Below are 23,064 nucleotides of genomic sequence, written 5' to 3'. Positions count from 1 at the left end.
TCTTCAAAACATCCATCTTCATTTCTGACAAGAATGATGGCAGCTGTCGATAAATGCTAAAAGAATGAACATGAATTGCAGCTCCCTCAACACTGAACGTGGCTTTGTATCAAATGTCATTTTTTTTTTCACAGTTTCATACTGTCATTTCAAAACCGTGAATAGACTGAAGGAAAAGCAGATAATTTCTGAAATATCTAGGTAGGAAGTTTATGTGAATGTTTTGTTAAATGTCTGAAAATTATAGTATCAGATATAAACAGTTATATTTAAAATAAATCTGTTATACACTTGCAGACAAAAGTAGGCAGTTAGAAACAGAAATAGATTTTCTGTAATGTACAGTTGTAATATTATTATTATTATTGTATTAATAATAATATAATAATAATAATAATTTGCAAGGTATTACATAATGTGAGTATATTAATTTTAAATTATTTGACCAAAATGTTAAAAAGTACCCGGGCAATCAAAAATATGGTATGATAGAAATTAGTTGCTTAATTATTGACAATTACTCTGAAAACAATGTGATTATTATTGACAAATCCTCAAGTTCTAAAAAATAGATTTTGTTATTCAAAAAATCAAAATTGTAAAAACTAAAGCATAAAGAAATTATTTCAAAATGGCAATGGCTAGAATCATAATCACAAACACAGAATAGTGAAAGTTTAGATTACTGAAAAGCACTCTGTGTATTATTAATGTCAACCACAATAGAACTGGAGCTGCTGTAACTAGCTTTAGGTTTTGAAAGACTAAGCATGTTTTCTGAAAAATGTGTAAAATTTGAGCCACATGGTAAAAGACCTCAAATTATTTCTAAAGATTTGACATGAGTTGATAGGAGAGTAAGAAATTCACGAGTGACCATGAGCAAAACCTGATAGACCAGATGCTTCTGGGCAAGATGCAAACAGTGGTTAGAAACAATTCACAACAATTGATTGGAGATTACAGCTGAATACTTGAAGAGACCTGATGATTTTTCGGCCTTGTTTTATAGTCAAATGAATTCAGTATATAAGTTCTTTCAAGAAAATCGTCATTTATTCAGAGGAAGAGATGGGAATAAATATGTTCTTTCTGCTAATAAACACCGTGGAAGACGTGTGGTGGTATGGGCTTTTTCGTTTTTATTCCTCAGGCACTGGTGACCTTTGTATTGTAGTAGGATCATTGCATGCTGAAAAATAAGAAGACATTTTGCACTCTCATGTTACACAGTTGTAGAAAGCTTACTAGACAAATGTTTATATTCCAGCAGGATATTGACCCTAAGCATTCTGCAAACTTTACAAAGAAATTTCAACAAATAACTTAAAACTCATCATGATGTTGTGGATGGGCTGAAGGCTGTTGCAGAGAAATACTCTATAGCTGACTACAAAGCTTAACACTCTGTGTGTCGATGAATTTGGGGAAAATAGGGGGAAAAAAAGCCTCCTGAAAGATATCAGGTACCATTTTCAATATACAGAAAAATACTAAAACATGTAACAGAAAGAGAGGGTGGCATAGAACATAAACAAGGGCTGCACACATACTGTATTGGTACATACTATTTTTCTCCATGTGCATTAGTGTAATAGTTATTCTTTACTTTTAAAGCAATATTTCTCATTTATCTTTTATTAACACAGAAGTTTTAGAAGTCACTTCTTCTATAGTCAGCCTAAATTAGTTTATTGCAGCTATACAGGACTATACTTTTTGTCTGATACAAAAAATAAGAATTATAACCAAGCAACTGCTTTTGCTGGTGAGTGTTATGGCAGATTCTAATACAATTACGTAAAAATAAAGACAACTTCACTGCTATAATTATCAAAAAAGGAACATATTTCTTCAACTTTAGATCTGTAGCAAAATGTATTCCTTTTTCCCAAGGGAAATTAAGCCTACTTAATTGCTAATATTTCAATGCTTGGTCTTATTCGCATGCAGAGAACCATCACTTGTTATTTCAGATTGTTTATATTGCGTTATGGAACAAACAATAGGTTTTAATTCCCTTCAGAGAAAACTAATAAATATGGCACATAATGTCTTTATAAACTGAAATATAGAGTTGCTGTAAATAATTAGCGATAAAAAAGAAAAATAATTCTAATATCTGAATGCATATTTAATGCATGAAGCATTCAGTTTGAGGCAACGAACAATTGCACTCTTCACCAGTGCCGTTGGTGGTCCAAACAGGAATTAAATACAGATTCTAATAAACCACTAGGCAGTACATGTTCAAAAATACCAATATATTTAATTATAAGTGCTTTAAAATCAGGAAATATGTCCTTTTGTGCAGTCATTATGCATTCATAAAATTATAGGCAGTATTTTGTGGACCATTAAATGGTAAATGGTATTAAATCAGTCTTCTATTCAGAGATACCTAAGCAATTAGTGATAAGTGGTAAAAAGAACAATAAGCAGACATTAAAAGACTGCCCCCAGACGTTCTTTGGAAAATAGTGAAAGTATTTCAGATTTTTATTTCCACTGTTCAAGTAGTTGAAAAGAAAAATTCCAACTGCTGTAAAAATGTTTAACTTTTGTTATTTTGGTTTCATAACTGAGTTTCAGCTCTCTGGTTAATTGTAGATGATATGCATGAAAGTAAATCTGGCTGTAGGTGACAACACACTCTGCTTTTAAAAGAGTTTATACAAACTTTTTTTGTGTCTTATACTTTACATTTGCCCTTCAATCCACACAGAGCAGTGTTTGCTGTGCTTTGAAGGCATCATCATTTACAGCTTAGTTGTGTTTTTAAATTTCACACCCCAGCGAACCAAGGCTAGCATTACAGGTGTAGGTGCATTCAGTTATCATTTTGGCAGAAATTGAATTCAAAAATCCTGAAATGGTACTTTCATTTTAAAATTAATCACTTTCCCATGGTCCCTTTCACTCGGCCTATTAGGTGAATGCAGAAGCACAAGGTAAGACCTTTTCATTTTCAACATGGCAAAGGGCATTCTGATGATAAATGACTTTGGGATACTTGTTCTCATTCATGAGAGAAACAAAAAGGGCAAGGTGGGACAGCAAGGATAAAGTATATGGCTGTGAATTCAAATAGGTAGCATACAGTGCATGACTTAATTTACAATCATGCTATAGCAAAATGAGTTTAAGTGAAGATATGACACAAGGTGTAGCTTGTAACCAAGAAAATCAACTAAGAAGCAATTTAGAAACCCCTTTACCCTCATTTAGTATTTCCTTCACAACTACTGTAGTTTCTGAAGACTATGCTCACGTATAGATTAAAATTCTATCCTGGTAGCTTTACCCTATTACTTTAGTCATAGCTTCTGGCCTTGATAGATGTTGATATTGTTGGAGAAATTGCAGGGTCACAAAGTCTGCTGTTCCCAAGTGTTATGAGTGCCATTTCTTACATTTTTTTTCCCAAATGCATTTCCTCATTCAACAAGATGGAAAATCTTTCTTTCGAAACTAGGATATCACATTATCTGTGTTAAGCCAGAAATGCACACTTTCACTCGAAATGTCACAGATACATGAGGTTGCTCACAGGAGAGAAAGGTCTCTAATAATCATTAAGATTATTTTTTTATTATCCCAGTTACTTTTTATCCATTGCATAGAACAATATGACATGTGGTCACTTGAAAGACATGGCTTTTATTTTTATGGGAAATGCTAGCTAAATGAATAATACAATTGTTTAAAATGTATTTTGTTAGCTTATGCCCTACATAATATGATTTTTTTTATTAAACTTGAAGCATTGGAAAAACAATTTCCAAATTCCTAATTTGAAAAACAATGTTCATGTAAGGTCTTGAAGGATGTCATAAGATGTATGGAGGAATAATGTCATAATGAAAAACTATGTGTAGTCTTTAATTTAATTTTTCCTCCCTAAAAAAGTGTTGTGCCTATTTCATTATACTGAGATATAATTATTTGTGATTTTGAACTTTGACCCAGATTATGCACATTGTATTTTGTGGGACATAGAAGCACAAGGTGTTGGTGCTTACAAGTTTTACGTTTTTATACTTACAACTGTAGCTTAAATTTATCTTATGATTTCTGTCATCTTCAAGAAATCCACCTTGAAGAATCTCATAGCAAATATCCTGCTCCCTTTTTCATCTTTGGCTGAACATGTCATACATATCTATTTGAGATTTTCCCCACAGCTGATTTAGTGTACCAAATCTGAGAAAAAAATATGAATTACGTTTCTTTATTACTTTATGAGGTGATGCATATAATATTTAAACCCCATTTGAAGGTAAATAACATTGTACAATGTAGAAAGCCTAGGATTAGTACCTTAGAAATAATACAATATTTTCTAATTATTGATACTCTTGATTGTTTAATTCACTGATTCCCCTACAAATGTTTATTGGATATGTCTGTCTCCTGGACTTGTTCCAGTTTTAGAAAAACCTGAACACTCACTCAGCTGGGTAGCTGCAGTTTCAGGTCTGAGGTGAATGTGCAGGAGGAGTTGTTTAAATACATCAGGGGCTCTATGAGTGTTCCACACACATTTACAATCCACTTTAATGTCAATTTACCAGTTGATGCCAAAGAAGAAACACTTGTTTCCTAAATAAATCTTACTACTGTATAAACAGTGATATATTTGCAACATCCGAGCCAAATACATAATCCAGATGAAAGCATGGCCAATCGACAGCAATGGGTACTTCCCAAAAATTATATTTAAATGTGAAGCAAGTGTGTAATAAAATCTGCTTTAAAATATCTAATGACAGACATTACACCTTGCCTGAACAAGGTTGCAGCAGAGTTGCTTTCTATCTCAATCCAAATATTTTCATAAAGTTAATGGAGTGATATTGCAATGTTAATGTCTTTTTTTCAGATTTTATTTTATGTGTACTAAAGATGAAAATGAACTGTACAATCAAGATTTAAAATGTAACATTATCTTATAAATGTTACACGTTAAATTTTACATTTTATAAAATTCATTGCAGTTTTGATCAAATATTGCCTTTCTTTGACTTAAAAGTGACACTTCATTAAATGTAGTTGATATTGCCAGGCAACTTAAAAGACAGTATTAGGGATCTTTAATATCACTGAGTATTAATGTAAAGATGCCGTTTATGAAGGTAGTGGTTTGGCTTCCCTCCAGACTGTTAAGTAAAATTAAGGCCCAGCAAATCGGATTATTGCGTCCCAGGAGGGAGGACCGATAGCCAGCTGATGATTGTTCATGTACTCTTAACTCTGTCTCTGTACCATGTGGGTGTTGTTAGTCAAAACCCCAATTTGTTAACATTAAGTGCTCGTTACACCACTTCCTGCTTTATAAAGAAGTTTTCTTGTTTTCCAGTTTTTATATCTTGCAATGGTTGTATTCTGAGGAGGAAAAAATGAATTATGAAACAATTTTATCCAACTGTATGATTTTTATTAATCTCATTTCCCAATAATTTATTATTAATTCACATGTACAATATCACATTTAAAGGAGTAAAACAGTATACATTAACAGATGTTAACATTTGCATGTTTTTTTTTCTTCTTGTTTTACCTTTACAGCATTTTTTTGCCATACTGTATATCTTAGATTCAGTCACCATTGAGAATTGCCCTGGCTGAGGAAAATCCACACAAAATCTCTCTCATGCAGCAGAGCAATCTGCTTTAAAGTCAAGGTAGTGCTTACACAAAGAAAAGTGTATTGTACAATGCTGGAAAGATCCTTAATGAGTGATTGCCAGGCGGTTATCAGAGGGTGCTCTGATACCCCTCCCTGCTAACGTCTCATGTCATGAATAATCAATGACACTCCATTATTATTCATGAGCTGGAATCTGTGTAGTCATGTGCATTCAAGCTGAGAGGAGGGGGAGTGTTGCCATGAACTGAGTCAAAACTCCAGTGTGTGTGATACTGAGAGGGGAAGAAAAGAGCGTGCCGCTGCACACTGGGACAGCTTCTGTTTCGAGTGAACACTGGTGTGACTGTGTGTGTCCTGTGCCAGAGTGACTGATGAGAAACTGTAGACAAGTCTGGAGGGTGATTCCCTGTCAGTTCAATTGCCTATCAGTCGTGGGGAAATTAGAAGCCTTGCTATTTTGTGCTGACTATAATGGGCTGCAATCTGTGCACTTTACAGAAAAGAGAGGATCACTACAAGCTGCTCTATGAAATTGCGCAGGTAAGTGAAATTGCTTGTGTTCCCAGTCTGTCGTTTTTGTGACATAGTTTTTAATGTTACTATCATATCTAAGTTGCTTACCGGAGAGATTGTACCCTGTCTTAGAGCAGTGAATGTCAATGCAGTTTTAACCGACTTCAGATTATACTGTCCTCACTTCAGCACTGGTCTGAGGACTTGTGGCATCTTTACCATCAAGAATTGGACATATAAGAGATTGTCACAAGAATATTTGAGCAGAAGTATATCTTACAGTTGTAATGATAAAAATACATATTTTGCTTTACACTGTAAGCTGTGCCAGCACTAAAGTTTATGCTATTTTATAATTTCTATAAAATATTAATGTTTCTTTTACATTTGAGTGTTTACTCGTATTTGTTCTGTTTTGATCATACACATTAAAACTCATTATACTGGAAATATTCTGAATCAGAATAGCTTAAGTGGATTTTTTTTCTCAGTTTGGTAACACTAAATTGGCACTTTAATCATGTACACATAAACTGTATTGCTCTGTCATTTCATTAAAACACTCAGGATGGTTTCATGATTTGGTGTTGAGATACTTTGTGTTTACTGAGATAATGGAGCACAGCTTTCCCTGCTCTTTTGATTTTCAAATTAAGAAGTGTGTGTTAGCAGTAAACTTATATACAGTAGGAATGCATACTCTGCCACTGCACCTAATAACTGATTTTGTGAACAGAATGTTCCTAACATTGCTGGTGGTCTGCAGGCTCAGCAGTAGCTAAGTGCCCACAGCTTACTCTCTCTTTTAGAGTTTCTCTTACGTGATTCATTTCACAGTGGGCTAATTATAGAGCAGATTTGCTACACATGAAACAGCCTCTTCCAAAGCAGTGTTAATGAACATTTTCATGGTAATGTGATCACAGCCTCATTAGCTATTTTATAAAATGATTCTGTGCATTAATTAAATGTAAAATGTCTCTTTTATTGTCACAGAGAGGAAAAAGAAGATTAACACTGTTAATTACTGCCAGGGGCGATGCTTTTTTTAGCAATTTTTATTGACTGAGAACTCAAAACGGTGGTTATGATCCCATGATATGAAATTAATAGATACCTGTATAATACCAAAAATTATATGGATGGGACACTTACCTACAAACTATCATCTAAATATCTCATTTTGATAGCATAAATTCTTTGCCTGACTGTCAAATTATTGACAGTAAACTCATTTACTTAATGAACTATCTTACTACATTAAATTATAGGACACATAAAACTGCATCTTTTGTGTGGTGTTAAATCACAAAGAATCAATCCAGCAGTTGTTGCAGTAACATAGAACTCCTCCATGTTCTATATGCTGATAGAATGGATTCTCTGGTTTTCCACAACAAAGGAGCACATCCTTATTTTTGTTTCTCTTGTTGGCAAAAGGTAACGCACTGCTAGAGATTAGGAGGTATATCTGTGGTGTATTACTTTCCTGAAGGTAAAAGATGCTTGTGAAGAAGCTGGTTCTTTCAGTTTCTGCCCTGAAATATGTCAGATAATGTCCCCCTTAATCACTGACAGAATCTCAAATTTTGCACTAAAGTAATACAACATCAGCACCCAGTTCTGCATCCTATTACTGCCTGGGTGAAGTCAGAGATAAGATATCACGAGAAAACAGCATTGCGACTTCTAAAGTAAGAGTAATCCAGGGAGCAGGCAGGTCCGTGCCAGAATTACCTCAGAGTGTCAGGGGGAATGTCTGATCAGGTACAACACCATAATGTCAGACCATGCAGCAAACAACAGCTGCCGTCAGAGCAGAAAGTGCTGTTTACATTTCTAAGTTGTGATCCTAAGCATGAGTGGATGGATCTGATATAATGAAAAAGAGAGAGCAAGCTCAAGCATTATGTTATGGTCTTGTAATTCCTAGATTGGAGTTCTGTTCCAAATACATGTCTTTCGTTTCTTGTAAATTGAAAAGACCGCTTCAAGTCTAACAGCATGACAGTCAGCATTGCAATAGGACCGAGGAACAAGACATGGTCGTGGAGGATGGTTATCCACACACTACCTTGCTTTTCACACCCAGGAACAATTTCGACACAGTTCCTGACTGCCTGACCCCTTACCCTGAGAAGATTTATGACTTTAGTGATATTGTTTGCTCCAGTAATATGACTTGTTTAACATGTATGCTCTCCTTCAGTTGACTTTGAAGAAACCCATTCCAAAAGTTTGAAACTTCTATTTTATTGTCTATTTTCCAAGGAAGAAATGCAGTGATTTTGCATTTAACAAATCTCACACTTTCATTGTGCTTTCATTTCAACTGCATATCACAATTATTTAACTCCTCAATCATTTGTCTCATTAGTCTTTTTCAAAAGGAAGTAAGGAAATGTTTTAAGGCCCTTGAGTAACATTATTGACCCTTTAAGCATACAGTATTAATGGTTTTTGGGACAATTTAGGAAATTGTAGACATTACAGAGGTATATAGAAGCTGCATGACTCTTTTTTCATTGTTTTTCTTAACGTTTCTTGTTCATTAGTCTAAATATTTTAAGGTAGTCAACTGTAGAGACTATTAATATATGCCCCTATCCAGGAACTGAGATAAAACATAAATAACGGTCATTTGGATAACTAAACAATATAACACATTACAGTTTCTAAGAAACAGCTCATTACAGATTCTGTAACAAATGTAATTCATAGAAACATTTGTAGAGACAGTACAGTTCAGTGAAGGTTTGAGATGAGTGTTAGTTTGTGACCATTAGGCCGTTCCCGGAAAATCCCAAAGAAGGCACACACAGGTACTGTATATTAAAAATACACTCAATTCAGGTCAGAGGAGTGGTCCAAGTCCAGGGCCAGATTTCTACACTTTCAAGCCTTTACACAGAGTTTTTGTTCTAGAGAGCAAGAACTATGCAGGAGGACACACAGGTTATCTCTTTACCTTCCCATTAATGGGTAATGCAAAAGTGGGTCTTTGCTGATGTAAGTTCTTACTTGATGTAAGAACATCAAGAATTGTGAAGGTTCTACTAAGTATTGTTTCAAACAATAATTTACATTTCACACTCTGATAGAGAAAAATCTAAAAGCTGAATAAATGATTCACGTAAATTAAAGGTTTTTATATTTCCTATGTGGAAGGCAATGTAGACTGTTTCAGATTCAAAAGGGCTTTGATGATTTAGGTCATATTCTTCAGTAATGAGCTTATTCAGCACTGAGATAGTTTACATTTATGAATCCTGAAAATACCTTAAATCGATTCAGTATCAATTCTATAGAGAATAGCACTTATATTGAACTGTCTAATGTCTGGAGTATAACTATTCTTGCTTCCTGAAAGCAATCTTTAATGTATTATATTCTTGACTGAGACTGCAGGTGCTGGAGTGATCCAGCAAAGTTCACTGAATTATAGTCAATGACTTGACAAACTGAGATTCATAATCTTCTGTTCACAGTGACACTTGACTATTCAAGGTAGTTCTGTGCTTTTACCACTAGGCTACACTAATGCTCAGAGCTGGAAAGGGCTAATAGCAGCCTGAACTAGGTCTTCTTTTAGAAGCTACTGTAGCTCTTTGTAAATACATTTTACAAAATGGTGTGCCATTTTTTATTTTTCTTGTCAGGTTTTTGAGCACTTGTCATTTTCATATCATAATATCCCAATTAGAAACATTCTGTCTCAACACTTTCCTGTCATGGCGTTCAAGAAAGCACGGTGTTTAAATTGCAACAGTTTTTAAAAAATCCTATTTGGACTAGACTGTGTGCATTAACAGGCAGAAACAATATCACACTGATAAATGAATGATGAGTTTGAGTTTGCAAACAGGCCAATAGAGTACAGAAGTGACCAATAATAGACTGATGAAAATAAATGGGACAGATTTATATTCTGTAAAATCACCATTCTAAGTTTACAGTGCTCTCATAAACAGAAAATAGAGTACTATGACTTCTGACAATATTTATTGGCATGTCTCCACCATGTGGGACTGAACTGTAGGATGAGAGATTGGTCCTATACTGTTTACAATAACAATATTAACTGTTAATATATAGAGTATATAATAGTGTAATGGTGGTACTTAACAAGCGTTGACGTAAAAACAATTTAGTTGTGTTGAGTTATAAAGCAATCAAATTGAAAGGAGTAATTGCTGTCAAACAGAAAATCAGTAATTACAAAAATATTTTTTTTTCTATTTAATACTGTCATTCCTATTTCTGTGATATTTGTGGCAACATGTTTCCATCATAAATAAGATTTATGGAAATAAATTAAATTAAAGCACCTTGTGACCTTTATTGGTGCCGCTCTGACAGATGATGAAAACAATGACAGAAAAGACATATATAATTGAAAATGAAATTTGATTTTTTTTTTCATTGCCACAAAGAGTGAGGCATCAGAAACAGCCTGATTTTAGCCTGAATTCTATGACCAGAATTCTGTTAATTTTCTATATTGTTGTGGTACCTTAGGCACATCATTCTGCACAAAAGTTTGAGGGAAGAACAAATGCATTGTAATTTTATATTACTGTGTTGATTAACCATCTACACAAATGTTCATATTCCTTTTGGAATCTGTCTTGCAGGAGTATTTTACTAGACCTGTGCAGTTGAACCTTTTCCACCGATGTTATCTCATCAGAAGCTTTTCTGTCTTGTGACTGTTGGCTACAAATGTACTCATCCATCTTCTTGTCCCATTACATTTTTGTGAATGATGTTCTTCGCCCATTAAAATTGATAGGAAAGAACAAAGAAAAAAGAAAAACGTGTTCCTTGATTGATTTTGTGTCTACTAGGAAGATTACACTGCAATATAATCTAGAGTTTGGAACTATTTCTAAGATGGAATGACAACAAATGTACTGTCAATATCTAGGGACATATCTTATAGTCTTTTTCATTATGATGATCTTGCTCAAAATCTCCTGTATTCTCTCTCTTTGCTAATAAGGGTGAAAATGTGTCAGTGTTCAACATTTTAATGCATTGGCAATAAATATGGGTGAATATTAAAGTTTAATCTTGCCATTTATCGTTCTAAAGCGAAGCCGTTTATATTTCAAGCATCTTAAATGAAGGGTTTTAATGAGCAGATAATGATTTTGTATTTATTCAGGTTTTAAAGACAAAATGCAACTGATCATTTTGATCCAAACCACTAAATGTTCATACGGTTTAATCTCCTTATTCTGTTGTACAATGTAGAATTTGGCTAAAATGTAATACTCAAGTAGTGGAAAAATGCTATTTAGAAATGTGGCCTTTGGGATTTGATCAGTGCAGTGTGCTCAGGTTTTAACGACGTAACATAATGACTTGGTTGCATGGATAGGGTCAATTTAGGTGTTATGCCTTTCTTTCAGTTGGACTGCTATGATAATTCTCTGCATTATACTGCTACTTACAGCAGGGACTTGTTTCAGCCTAGAAAAAGGATTCCAAGCCTTTCTTTGACAGTGCTAGATTTACACTTTATACTATAATTCACATGGATAACCAGGTTAAATCTCTAGAAGAGGTATGTCCTGGAAATGGTCATAAATATGAATGGTGAAATCTGTACCCACTATGTCTTATCAGCTAGTCTATTAAATCTTCAGAAGAATGGAAGTTGAGGGAGTTGATGAATTGACCTTTTCGTGTTCTACAGTTTTCTATCCCAAAGTATGTATCATTGACCTTTATAGATCCAAACCCCTTTGCCCTGAACCTAGTCTGTAGGGCTTTTCAAAATGAATTTTATTATTCTCTGAAATGTGTCTATTCTTAAATAATATTGAATAATGCTTAGATCTAAAATAGGAAAGATAGGAAACCTAACACCTTTTATACCCTATTTTTACATTCCTAATGTGTCCCACGTACTTAATTGTAGTACATTATTACAAAAATTGTATATTTAATCTACTATATCTAGTACTTTTAAATTTCACTAATATTGATTCTAATACATTAGTTATTGGTTGAGTAGCAATAGTTGTGCAATATCTTGGAATTCAATTGTCAAGACTACAATTTCCATTACCTATCATACTAATATGTATTTATCCAACTCACTTCACTTCTGGTTATTATCAAAAACAACAGCATTAAAATGCTCATAGAATGCAGTAGTTTTAAATGTCTATTCTGTCCTTTCAAATATAGATAAATAAAACATCTATGCATTAATATACAATTTACAAATGTAACCTGATAGTTTGTTCTATGTAGTAATTGGTCTTAATATACTGTAGACACTCTTATCTAATTATATCCAAAATACAATGAAGGTTTAAAAATGTAAGTCGCAAATGATGGCCAAGGAGGCTGAATTTACTGTTATTTACAGTATAGACTGATAACCAATCTTATCTTGTCTTATCTTTAAAATATATTAGAGACATCAATCTAGTAGCTGTCTGATAAATGTAGTGGCAGCTTCACATGTTTCTTTCAGGAATGGTGCATGTGTAATGTTCTAACGTGTTACATACAGTATTTTCCTTTCATTGAAGAGCTAAATGCCCCCTTCCTCTATACATATATTTATTCCAAATATATATATATATGCTATTGTCAAGAACTGTTGTTCTACTCAGCTTTACGTGCACTGATACTTCAGTGGAGGAATTGACTATACTTGATAGTTTAGTGGGGCTTGTTAAGCTTAAGTTAGTAGGTTTTGATTGTGCTTAAGTGGAATCTAAAAAATTACGAAAAGTAGCGAGTTTTACCAGACGAGGATAGTACAGTAGTTTCATTGTCAGTTATCATCCATAAGCACTGTATTTAATGATAAATTAACAAAGATCATATTCTGAAATACTGTAAGCAACTGCAAGTCGCTTTCTTAAAGATTTAGATTATCTATTTACAGTATATGAAGATGAATTGGATTATATCTAATTTAACAATTAATTTGATCATAAATGGAAACCTTTTTAGCCACAATAAATGCAGTGCAGCATGATCATTGTGGGTGAAGCTACTTGTAACATCTTTTTGATGGGCTTTGAACATATCCCTGCACCCATCTGAATAAAATGAAGTCGAAGTGTTAAATAAAAATGAAAATATGTACGAGCCAGTAGGTCTAGCTTTGTATACCTCAACTGATTAGCTTTATTCAGGAAAGCAGAAGGAAGCCTCATTAAATCATCATTATTTAAGGGGGGGCTTATGGTCCAATTAAAATTGACTGGTTGTGTTGAAAAATCACCCCTTTCTTTTCAGAGTGAAGCTGAGCTGTGCAAAGCACTTTATGTCCAATTGGTAAATTGCTAATGTCTTATCTTATAGATGTGATTCTTTATGTGTTTGTGTGATCATAGTTACACTTCATTAGCCACAATGAGGTGATTGTAAATTTTGCCTGTCTCAAGGTTATCTGGTGAAGAACTTTAGTATACAGTCTGAGTGATAATTAGTTACTTTTTATTTTTGCTTTTTCCCTTGTTAATAAAAGTACTTTAAACGTCATATTAAAAGGTACCCTGGGTCCTCATTATAAAACATTGCTGTTTATAAAACAACATTATCTAATGTGGTCTACATTTCAATGAGAAAGAGTTTTAAAATGTAATAATAATAATAATAATAATACATTTTATTTAAAGGTACTTTTTACAATAATCCAAAGAGCTGAATGTACACCAAGCTTAAATATTGTTCATCTATTAAACCTGACAGAAATGCAGACTATGTTATTTATCTTGCTGTGTGTAAAATTGTCAAGACTGGATGAAGAGTGAGAACGTAATAATTTTGAAATAGTTCTCAAGTGACATTTTTGGTAAGGAATTCAAAATCAGATATTTCAAAAGAGAGAGCATCAAACCAGAAGCCTAAGACCCTAATTTACTTAACTGTAAAATCAAGAAAAAGAAATGGAGAAACTGAAATTTTCTTTATTTGCCTTATTAGGTGGAGTATGAGTGCAGGTGGCACCTACTAAAAATGAAAATTTATGAATTCAGTTTTCATATGTGAGTCAATAGTAATATTGGTTGAGGAAAGCCAGTAATATCAGATAACATCAGAAAAAAAAATATTTTCTCCGTGCCATTCATTTACTAGACATAGTCTTCAAGGCTCACCTTGAATAAATCTGGCTTTAATATCAGTGGTGACATTTATAGAGAAGGCAGGTGTCAGAATAGGGCTTCCCATTTGATCCCTGCAGATTGGAAAGGGAAAAAGTCACAAAGGCCTTTATGAGGGCTGCTCTCTTCCCTGGTCATGTCCTACAGAAATGGAAGAAAGCCCTGTATGTAGGGCACTGGGGAGGAATGAGTGATGGAGCAAAGCGAACAAAGATCAAGGGGCACCAGAAGGACAATGGGTCCAGGAAGGCAGGACTGTGGTGTCACTCCACAGGTCACCCTTAGCTCTCTGTGCTTGGTCTGATAAGGCTGCATTTGACAGGCGCCGATGCAGTGTTTGACACACCTCTGCGCTTTCAGCTCGTGCAGCAAGCCTTTGGAAAGAAACGATAAGGAACATAATGAATAACCAACAAAGCTAGCTGGAGGGAAAATCATTTGCATTACAGTAGTGGTAAAGCATGGTTTCTATTATTAACAGAAAAGCAAAAAACATTATTTTTAGGCCTAGGTTCAATACAAGTTTCTTCTAAGTTACATAAGTAACTCTAAGTAACCTAAACAGTACTTTGACATTAATCCCTGTCAAAGCCAAATAATTTCAGAGATTCAGTTTACATTGCTGGGTGAAGGCAAATTATAGTTGGCTGATTTTATGCCAGTGCTAGAAACTTAAGCTGACAACAGCTGTAATATCAGGTTTATTTCATTTAATGAAAAAGCAAATAACATATCTGAGGCTATATGAACCTGTAGGAAATATGATTAACTCTCTCAAAAAAGTAATTTACTGTAGTTAAACTTAAAAAGATTAAATCTGTGTTCAAAACAAGCATAGAAATAAATATTGCTGTAGCTAAAAATCAGTTTTACTGTAGAAAATATTTAGTAAATTAGGAAGGGCAGTGGCCATAATAAACTTCTTGTGAAACTCCACTAATTACATCATCCAATTTGAGCACATACTGTACACTCCTTGATTGCATTAAACAGTTATCAATACAGATGTATGTACTGTATTACATGTTAGGCCTGGCCGGCCTTAATATAAATTGGACCCTGTGTGGAGCAGAGGGAGAACTAGAAGTTGTGGTCTAAGGACGAGTTCAGGTTCAAAGCCCTGGTTTCCATTCAGAAAAGTTTTAGCGAAGGCGAGGTATGAACTCCAGAGAGAGAGAGACCAATACCGGGCACACTGTGATGTGAAGTGAGGGTTTAAATGGAAGTAAGTGGATGGTAGAAGGCTGGGGATAATTAGTTACCTCGTGCGGCAGCGCTTAGGGTTGATTAGGTGCTTGCAGCGAGTAACAGCCTTAACATTACACTGGATGTCCATATTGTTTACCTTAATAATTTCTGATGAGGAACTTTTCTAAGAAATGAAAATATTAATGCACTGTAACAATGCTTTTATTGATTGTAAGTTCTCATTTTTCAAAGCTATATAAAAATTTAGTTTAATAAGATCTGTTATTTCTAAATTAATTTTCATCACCCCATGTGATTCTGTTAGTGTACAGACAACTTTATGTTTTACACTGAATTACTGTCACAATTTCTAACGGTTCATGAATATCTCTTTCTTTTAATGTAATGTAACAAGCTAGTAGAACACCACCAGACCGGTTTCTTTAGTGTTCCAAGGTCTTGTAACCTTTCACTTTCTTCCTTAGTAAAGATCTGCGTAAAATTTTAATACAATTTCCATTTGCCTTTTCATCTTCCTTTAACTTTGAAACATTATTTCATTATAGTTCATCAAACATTGTTTCATTTATCCTCAATTGCAGTGTTTTTATCTGTGTGGCCTTCCCGCTGTCTGCTGTGTGATGCAGATACTGTATATGTTTTACATCTAAAAAATTATGTGAATTTTTCTCATAACTGCATTGGAACCATCCCTTTTGAAATTTCTCTAGAATATACCATTTTCATAATTTGTATTAAAAGGTACAACATCAACCACATCACATCACACCCTAAATAAAATCATTTTAATTGTGGCCAATGTTTAGCCATTTTGAGGAGTTTTTACTCAGAGGGTTTTTGGATCATTTTTCCTTACATATAGTCTTTGGATGTGTGATGCAAGGCTTTGATATATTTGATGAATGACTTGACTCTCATAGTATGTTTCTGTGAGAATGGTGTGAGAGTGAGAGTATGTTAGTCTTAGAATAATATATATATATACATCCACAAACTTTACTGCAATCCTGTATCCTGTAATTATAGTAGTAATTATTTTCCTAACCTATTCAAAATATGTCTGTGTTGCCAAGGGTGTATGTATATATACCCTGCAAGTATTTGGTTTTTTACTTGACTGCTGTGGCAAAACAAATTTTAGTACAGTACCGAATTTACCCGAATATAAGCCAAACTTTTTTTCCCCCAAAGTTCAGGGTGCTACAATTGCTACATTTGAATGCAAGTAAAAATAATTCAGATGTTGATCTGGTCAATGACATACAGTATTTACCACCAGAGTTTTTTACAGTGGTGAACTGTTTGCACGTAATGTAACGAACTGCCATTTTGCTTGCTTCGGGCAAGTGGTTGTGATGAAATTATAACGTTTTGCCTTCATTTTTAGTTATGCAAAATGAACAAATAGGCTTTTTGTTCAAGAAGGAGGTGATCGTGTGTGCTGAACAACATGGAAATCATGAGGCTGAAAGGCAGTTTGGAGTGATTTCCCGATCACAACCAATATATAAAGTTTAAAGCTCTCAAGGCACCTACAGTATAATGCTAAACATTTAAATTCAAAGTGTCCTGTGCCTGGATAATGTTTCATGAGGAGGAAAGGATTTCATCATTGTGGTGTTGTCCTAATCATTTTGCTTTACACTAGGTGACATTTTGTCATCAGTTTGCTTTAATCTCATCTTTCTGAAACATCCTTGTATCCGAAACTCTTCTCCCAACCCCATTTCTTCTGGATATGAGGGAATCTACTAAATTATTTGCATTTTGTCTTTTAAACTCCTCTCCGTTTTCCTTTATTTAGAAGTCCAAATTTTTGTGTGCGTCTTATATTCTGGGAAGGTTTATATTTCTTCTTTCAGACCATTTGTTCATCCAGTTGCTCCTACAGTGTCTTATTGATCAGGGAATCTTATTAAAACAGTTCTTGAAGGAATCTGGTAGCCCTGTATCCACAAAATTCCCATCTTTCCTGCTGTGTACTTGCCAGCCAATAAAGAGCCATATTTCCTTCTGAATGTTTAACCATCAGCATTTCGATTTTATACAGTACCAACAACGTTCCAGTTACAAGTCCAGAACCATTGCTTCACTATGCTGCCCTATTTGAAGTTATTTTTGTTGTGTTGAATACCTGTAGCCTGTTTGTATATTGTACATCTATAATTGAAAAGGGTAGTCTTGTTAATCTTTCCTTCACAGGTTTCCATTCAGGCTAAGCCTTATTTACAGTGTACATTTATACTAAAGATTATTCTTAACAAATGTGGGCACTAAACTTATACTGATACACAACCCAGAAATTGTATGGCTTTTATGGAAAAAGTACTCTCAAAATGTTTGAGATGAAACAGTAATACATTGCACATTAAGCAGGAGGGCCAATATATGTGAAATATAATAACAGCAATACCAAAAAAAAACTCCTTTAAGAAAAAAGGCATGATTAACAAACTACTGTTTTTCTTCAGTACTTCTGTTTTATTGATGATTTTAGCTTATTTAAACAACTTGCTTTTATAATAATACTAGTAAACTTTATTTTATATAGTGCCTTTAAAAGTAGCTTCTCAAGGTACTTTAAAGTAAGAAAAAAACCAATGTAGGAGATAAAACAATCTAGTACAATAAAAAAGAAAAAAGGGGTTTTGAGTGTAGGGATAAATGCAAATCAATTAAGTTAAAGCACTTCCGAAGAAGCATTTGAGTCTGGATTTTGAGTCTTTATGTTTTAATTTGATGTTTTCATAAATTTGTGGGGGGGATTTTACATCAAACAATTTAAGAGTGTGTATAGCTAATCGTACAGATCTTAAAGTCTGGAAATGTTTTGTTGAATTTGCAGAACATGCCGCTATCCTAACTCCACATGAGAATTTTATTTGTTGTTCTTTTTTAAAGTTGAGAGCCAATCTTGACACACTTGTCAATATGCTTTTTAGGAAGAGTGGCCTTAATAACTGATAACTATTTGGCTTTTGTCACATTTTTTAGCCTGAAGTCTGATGTTAATCACTTTTGGTGTTCTGTGGTAAACATAACAGGATGGTGTTTCATAAGGACTACAATCCTGATTCTATTAACAGATAGATCTCTCAAGAGATAGCACATGTTTTAGCACAGGCAGAGGGAATGCAAAATCTCCATCTAAAGAGAAATATCTCTACTTGCAATTCTATTATAGTTTTCTCTTGCCAGCTCAATCAACCCACGTCCAGAAAAAAATGGCTTAAGGGAAAGTTTTATGACTAGAAAATGGGGCAACTATCTGGTCTACTCAGGAGAATTCACTCATGATTTTTGTAAATGAATGTTAAGGGCCATAAACAGAGAACAGGTGTATTAATTTAAGATTTAATTATGGTTAGCAAGGTACTGTTTACCCCCTTAACAATTGGCAATCAGAACACCTAATTATTTCATGTTATAGTACCTTGCTCTATCATGTTAAAATTCAGAACATTGTAGTAAGTTTCATATTTATAAATACAGTATCTGCTTCTTTTTCAAAGAATTTGTGTATTTTAATATGATGTTTTCCTATACATAAACTTCATTGTAGTCTGGGTAATATAAACGCTGATAGATTAAGTATTTACATGTTGAATAATGCATGAATAAGATCAAATTAATTTAAATGTTGTACTGTAATTGCTATTAATTATAAGTTACAAAGTCTTACATTACCAGAATGCATAATTCTAAGTTTATCAGAATATGTATTCAACATAGATCAGGTAATGATAAGTATTTTTATAACATGTATACACCATCTTCAGCATTTGTTCTCCTACAAATATTCATGTATCGATAGTTATAATACAAAAATGTCCATGTTGAGTGAAATAAACCATTATTATCCCTATTGATAATGGCTATCACATTTTCTTGCCAGATGCTTTAATGAGACAAACAGTGGGAACAGTCTGTACAAAGGCTTATTTCATTATGATTGGCTCCATTTAAAAAAAATACAATCCACTAAACATCCTGATTTTCCAGCAAAATAAGCAGAAAACATAAATAGTAAGTGTTCATTGTTTATCATTTTTTTCTATAGATGTACTCATGTAATAGTTCCTACAGTACAGTGAAACTGTTGTGTCAACTGCTAGATATTTTATGTATACGCTAATATAAGAAATGAATACTGTAGTTTAAATAGCAGACAAGTACTGTAGTTTTCTTCAGTAAACATTCTAAGTTATTTTTAAGTACTACAGTGCCCATAAATTAATGTATTAGAACATTCTAAAGAAAGGTGTTTATATTTACAATGGAGCTAAGATATTGTTAAATGAAGAAGAATTAACAATATTATTTTTGCCTCATCCTTCTGTTAATCATCAGATTGATTTTTAGTCTTTGTAGTTTAACTCGGATAACATTTCAAATATTCATTTTGTAAATATCACTCAAAACGCATAGTAATGTAAAACACACAGACCAAGGACAATGAAGCTTTGAGATATTGCATTCGTCATGGTCACAGTACAGAAAGGGCCACGTTGTGCTTTTACACTTTCATTGTTTTCAGGTGCCATATGGTTCATATTTTTTATTGGTTTCTCCAAGTGTCTTGATTTCTGGGCCCCTGCCTGTGTCATCATGGTGATCTGTTAGATAAAAATCACACAAGAACAGACGCTTCATTCCCAAGCAATTGCGCTTATCTAATTATAAAACACGGGGTGAATCCGAAACAGATGCCCACCTGCTTTCCAATTGTTGGGGCCATTTGGTCTGGTTCTAATGTTACACTCGCCCCACATGGAGCATTTTTCCTTGCCAAATTTTGGCACCTTAAGTATTAATCTGATCTTTCCCTAAAAATGCCAGAATGAAAGTTTTTCATGCTATAGACAATGCTCTTAGCCCTTAGTTGATGCGCTCATAGGAATGAGGTAATATCTGTTCATGACAGGGCTTCCGAAAAGGCAATTGACAGGCATTGCCACCTTAATGGCCCCAAACTACCTGTTAATAATTGCAGTGCCAGCTCCTGCTTGGCAGCTTAGCTCTCCAATTATGCATCTGCTACAGGCATGAACTGAACTCATAATTGGGGAGAAAGACGATTCGCAGCAGGTTGCACTTTCTGTGAAAGCCTGCTTGATCAGATAAACTATACCTTCATCCTTCATGTCCTGATGTCTAAAACCTTCATCCATTACCCTCCATCAGGTGCGTAGAACTTAATACATGTACAGATGTCAATTGGCCCAATTTCACATTTTGATTTCCCTAAGTAACCTTTCTCTGAACTGAGCCCAGTGATGAATTTGGCCCTAATTGCCAGTCCCCTTTTTCCTTATTAAGATATATTGTCTGCTACACATTCACAGAGGCTGTTTGCAGCTATCTTTTACATAGAACTGATTGTTTAATTGCAGATTAAAGATTAATGTAAGTATAATGATTCTGTGAAGACACTTCACACAATGGTACCCGGCATCAGGCAGGCTGTATCCATTATTTAATCTGGCCATAAATTTGGCTGGGAATTAAATAGTAAGTAGCCACGATTGCTGCTGCAGTCTCAGAAGGCTCTCACAGGAATGAAAATAAATGAACAGGCTCTCACATAAAGAATGTTTCATTATGGTCATTAGTGTGAAGATCCATAGCTGAATTAAGGGTGAAGTTTTGTACAGGCAATATTGACATGCTCCCTGTGGGCTTCTAAAAAATTGGTGATTTTAATGCATTTGAGGCCTGAACACTGCCTTCCTTTTCTATAAATTAGTGTCCATTTGTATTTTTGTCACTTGGTAAAACAAAAGCAATGAATTGTGTTAAAGCTGTATCCCTTACAAAAATAAAATTGTGGGTTTCTATAGAAAAAAAATAACAGGGACCTACAGATCTTAGTTAAGTAGATGTGTCTAGGCTGTATGTCACATGATGCAAACTGCTTTTTTGTATTTTGTCATTAGTTCCAAACCATATGCTGTATACTGTACAGTTCATCTTTTTGCATGTAAAATGATTGATGCTTTATTAAAGAAGTTATAGTTGGTTGGATTGACTAAATGCATTCTGTTAAAATATATGTACTATGTAGATTAAAAGCCATGTGCATATTTTATGAATCATACAAAAATGTTATTTTGCTTTTTTATCTCCTACAAAAACAGGAGTATAAACATACATAGGTGTTCCAGTGTAGATATGATGGTTTTGAAATGCACACATTGTAATGATGTCAGGAAAAGGTTGTTTTAAACAGAAATTAACTACTTTATACAGTAATTCATTGTTTAATTTTAAAAACACTGAACTCAGATTAAACACATCTTCAGGACTGTTTTAACTCATAAATATGTACAAACAGTTTAAATATTACAAAACCTAACACACCTCTTTGCCATCAACAAACAGAGACATAGTAGAGAAAGTCAAAGCAAACTTTCACAAACAAGAACACAGAAAAATTACATTAAAGTTTATAACTCATTACAATTTCTTCCAAGTTATATCTCTATCAGAAGACAGGTCAGGTTTGCAAGGTGTAAAAAATATGGAAAAATGTACAAATCCAAAGACATACCTGTTTTCAGTTTTCTGAAACACTGATAGAGTGATGAGATCACAGTTGTGCTGGATGTTGCAATTTGATGCCGAAGAAGATATGGAGGGCATTGTTTTCATTCATTTAAAATAACCATTTGTCTGATAATACTGTGTATGGAATAATCTTGAAGTTCAAAAGGGTTTCCCCAAATGAAAATGTTTTTCCTAAGGGTTTTTTCTGAATTATGTTACGATGGTAAAACAAAACCATATATAAAAACTAATTGTTGTTATGTTGCTTGTTAGGCCCTTCTATTATTAAGTAGTTCATTAATAGACTTCACTGTAATATGCTATCCTTAGCTGGTCTACAGAGAGACACTTGTTAGCTGCAGGGACATTCACAGCACATTATATCTTTGTAATATATGCCTAGTGTAACAAGGCAGGATTTTTTGCTTCTCTAAATGCTGAAATTGGTATGGTGTTTAGTTGAACTAATTAACACTGAGCTACAGCCATTTGATAATTACTAGTTGCTACGTGGGTTATATTTATAATTAAAATATTGAGGCATGTTGCCCAGTTTTATCCTTTTAGCTGTCTTTATAACTGCAGATTAATTATTTCTAAATTTTAGAAATTGTACATTTTAAAAGGGATATCATTTCATTCTAGTAACTAATATTGTCATACCGTATTGAGCTCAGCACATCATGTTGATAGAAGGGTGAGTGGCTGATCAGTAATCACAGACTCACAGAGTAGAAATTTGTGGCACAATGAAATGACATTTTTGTTATGTTTTTTCCCTTAATTTGTGTGCTCCTTTTCATAATCACTTGCTTCCTGCCAAAATAACTAACATCCTTCCTGGAAAACGAATAGATTTGTATAATGTATTCTCAACCCTGAGAAATCAAAACAGCACATTCATGATTAAATGCATAAATAGACATTACGTCTAATAAGATCTGCCAGATTTCTAAAATTACGAGTTTTCATTGTTTATTTTTAATGATAAAAACATTGCGCTGTTTTTCT

General features: G+C 33.9%; 1 protein-coding gene across 1 annotated transcript in view; it reads left to right on the top strand.

The window, feature by feature from the left end:
* Positions 1 to 5,866: 5,866 nt before the first annotated feature.
* Positions 5,867 to 23,064, top strand: part of pdzrn4 (PDZ domain containing ring finger 4) — a 62,453-nt gene continuing 45,255 nt past the window's right edge. Inside the window, exon 1 of the mRNA XM_006642890.3 lies at positions 5,867 to 6,190. Coding sequence (XP_006642953.2) covers positions 6,122 to 6,190 — 69 coding nt within the window. The 5' untranslated portion in view covers positions 5,867 to 6,121. The remainder of the gene's footprint in view (positions 6,191 to 23,064) is intronic.

The sequence above is a fragment of the Lepisosteus oculatus genome, chromosome 7, assembly GCF_040954835.1.
Source record: "Lepisosteus oculatus isolate fLepOcu1 chromosome 7, fLepOcu1.hap2, whole genome shotgun sequence".
Taxonomy (NCBI): Eukaryota; Metazoa; Chordata; class Actinopteri; order Semionotiformes; family Lepisosteidae; genus Lepisosteus; species Lepisosteus oculatus.
This window is presented reverse-complemented; position numbering and strand designations above follow the sequence as displayed.